This window comes from Tigriopus californicus, chromosome 6 (assembly GCF_007210705.1).
Source record: "Tigriopus californicus strain San Diego chromosome 6, Tcal_SD_v2.1, whole genome shotgun sequence".
Taxonomy (NCBI): Eukaryota; Metazoa; Arthropoda; class Copepoda; order Harpacticoida; family Harpacticidae; genus Tigriopus; species Tigriopus californicus.
This window is the reverse complement of record NC_081445.1, coordinates 9,143,441-9,146,519: the sequence shown is the minus strand read 5'-3', so window position 1 is coordinate 9,146,519 and position 3,079 is coordinate 9,143,441. Positions and strand designations below refer to the sequence as shown.

General features: G+C 41.1%; 1 protein-coding gene across 1 annotated transcript in view; it reads left to right on the top strand.

Annotated features, from left to right (window-relative positions):
* The first annotated feature begins 1,097 nt into the window (after positions 1-1,097).
* The window catches only part of LOC131882643 (uncharacterized), a 6,879-nt gene continuing 4,897 nt past the window's right edge, over positions 1,098-3,079 (top strand). Inside the window, exon 1 of the mRNA XM_059229857.1 lies at positions 1,098-1,522. Within this exon, the coding sequence (XP_059085840.1) occupies positions 1,438-1,522 (85 nt within the window). The 5' untranslated portion in view covers positions 1,098-1,437. The remainder of the gene's footprint in view (positions 1,523-3,079) is intronic.

The window sequence follows — 3,079 nt, the reverse complement described above, 5'->3', positions numbered from 1 at the left end:
ACGTTTCACAATATCAAAATAAAGTGTCAATAATGAGAAACACCAACTTTTGGGACAAAAAAATTGTTTTACACATATAATGTACTCATTTAAACTACACATGAATATCTCTTCAAAAACAAACTTGCCACTATTTAGCTAGTCAGTCTCCTGATTTCAAAACGTGGCTCTAATTTTTTGAATTCTTTTTGCACCCAAGTTTCTGTTTTTTCCCAAACGTGTATGATTGACAATGGAACAATTTAAAACCAACGTCGAATAATAGCTATTTTTTCAGAAACACATGACAACAAATATATTCGGTTCGAAGATGTGATGTTTTCTGTACTAGTCTGAATGCGCACTAGAACGAGTCTTCCAATTTTCTAAGCCATTTCAATCATCTATATATGGCGTGTAAAACGTTCAGACCATTCCCTTTCTTTGCTCGCCATCGAAGACAAACCAAGTTCCAAGGATTAGATCCAATTGCTGCTTGAGAAAATGACAAGGCTTCTAACACCCTATCATGTTGGACCACGTCTAGTTCAAGCCAAGGACCCCTGCATCTCTGGACATGGCCTTGTCACTGGCAGAGGAAAAACGGATCCGAACATTTCCGTACTCTTCTACCTTTCTTGATTACTTTCGGTAAATCATTGGTTTGACCACGCCCGTACAGATTCAAGAAGTCCATTGCCGAGGTCAGAAAAAAATACTGCTTTATCCTCCAACAAGAGCTCGACCCCCACCGGTGTCGTTGAAGAAGAAGTACTTGGCATGTTCAATCGGAGTTTGGCTTGAAGAAACCCTCCGGTGGATCTAGAGCTCAGGGAGTGATAAAAGCTGTTCATCTGCAGTGTTTGTTCCTTAATGAACCAAATTCCAATTTCTGTTGATATTATTATCCAATCACTGCCATCTGAGAAATGGTCCACTGCACCGTGAGCCTTTCGACAACCTTCCTTGAACGTTCGGCGATCTTGGAGGAGCAAGGCCCGAGAAATGGATTTCCAGAGAGAGAAAGCCAGAGGTAAACGGGATAACGCTTCCTTGAGTTTCAACGTTCCATGCCCCTAGAACGTGGGACGTATTGAAAAAGCCGAGAACCCCGGGAAAGGGGAAGAGACACTTGTTGTCCCAGAGTTGTGGAACAAAGCACATCAACGCACATTTCTATTCAATATCGTGCGTGAGGAAAATCAGTGAATCGAATCGAAAGTGCGGAAGATTGAGTTGGAACTCGTTTGTCGGCCTTGGAAGGCGTGAGGTTTTCGTTGGTGAAAAATGAAAGCTCCTAGTGGAGAAGATGGTTCTGAGGATGGTTTCAATAGTCGCGGATTCTTGATTAGTGAACAGAATCGATTGATCACTGCTGTGCTTCTGCCTGCTTCTACTGTGAATCCTGGTGCTGCTGATGAGGGTAAATGAGTGTCTAAAGTGAAACGATTGGTCAGCATGCCCATCTTTAGACTGAGACGAAAAGCTCCTTCAGTTAGTGACTCGTTGGCCGTGGTCGGCCTTCGGAAGGCCCTTTTAGTGGGTGAGTGGTGTAGTAATACTATCTCTCTATCATACGAAGTTGCCTCAAATCGTTTTCCTTCAAATTGTGATTCTACATGAAACGAAGATATTTTAATTGGCATTTTTTCTGATTTCATATTGCCGTGAAAGGGCGCTATTTGGTTGAGGGATTGGGAGCACATGTGCCCAAGGGATTTTTAACAAGGCCACTTATTTGCGACGTCACACGGCCCGAACAAAACGGGAAGAGGCACGGTAGATTGCTAAATAAACTACTCTTGCCTTGCCTTAAACGCAATTTGTCTTCCGGACATATAAATCATAAATAAGGTATTGATAGAATTATCCAAAAAACAAGACAAACGCATTACAATTCAATTAAAAGGAATCGGCCTAATCGGCCCTTCATTTGGTTCAGGCTGACTCACAAAGCGCCCTCTGAAGTGCAAAACGTAAACCCATTCTCTTGCAACGTAAGACGGCTGTAGGTCTGAGTTGGCTTTTTTCCTAATTCTTCGGACGGTTTAACCCCTATTGTGAAGGTTATCCCCCGCTGAATCTAAGCACATTTTTCCAATTATTCAGATATTGATGTAGGAAGTACTTAATTCATCAACGCACTAAAAGTGGTTGGCTGGCTCTGGCTCTGAAATTTTGCTTAAGAGCCAGTCCTAGTCTGACTTTAAGCCAACTAACAAATCAACATCGCACCAACACCCAAATGAACTTTTCTTTCCAAACATGATTTTAAGATTAAAAGCGAAATTAAATTCTGAAACCTTTCCCCATGCAATTGAAATCTTTCAATTCCAAATTGGCTTTTGATTCCTCGATAATATGGAAAGGCAACTTCCAAGACAATATCCCTTGTCTTTCAACTCATGGCCTTGAATTCCGTACTAAGACTCGTTTTGGGCTTTTAGCGTCAATTTTTTGCCTAGAGTACTTCAATAATTATTGTTCACGAGGGTCATGATGTTTGCTTTCACAGGATCGTGTTTATTATGGACTTTTCAGACCATTTGGAGCTCTAGGGTGCATTCTAACTCCTGGCTATAATTAACATTGTCTAGCGTAATTGAGAATGAATAATGTTCTCGTCATTACAAGAAAACATCCATCCGGAAATAGACAGAACTTACAACAAATCAATGACAATCATGTCTTCCCAACCGTTGTAGAACTCTGACACGAAAGTATTCACATTTTCCCGATCTCAAATTCAAGAGCCAAGAAATGATTCACTAAAAGAAAGGTACAACCAAAGGCAAACCTCTCCCGTGTTTTCGTTTAGAACTCAGATTGTGAGACACTTGATTCCACAATGAAAGGTAGCTCCGATGGGGGGAATAAAAAGTTTCCAATAATCACTCGCGAGCTGCAGAATATCAAACTCTCTTCCATGGAATTTCCGTTTATCATGGAACATGGAATAGCCTTGAAATATCCAGGTAGACCGTTGACCTTCGGGAAACCCGGTACTTCATGCCATTATTCCGTTACATTGACATAGACCTGTCTCAAGATGTCTGAAATTAGAATTAGCGGATTTTTTATCCAGGCCTTTAGAATTTCA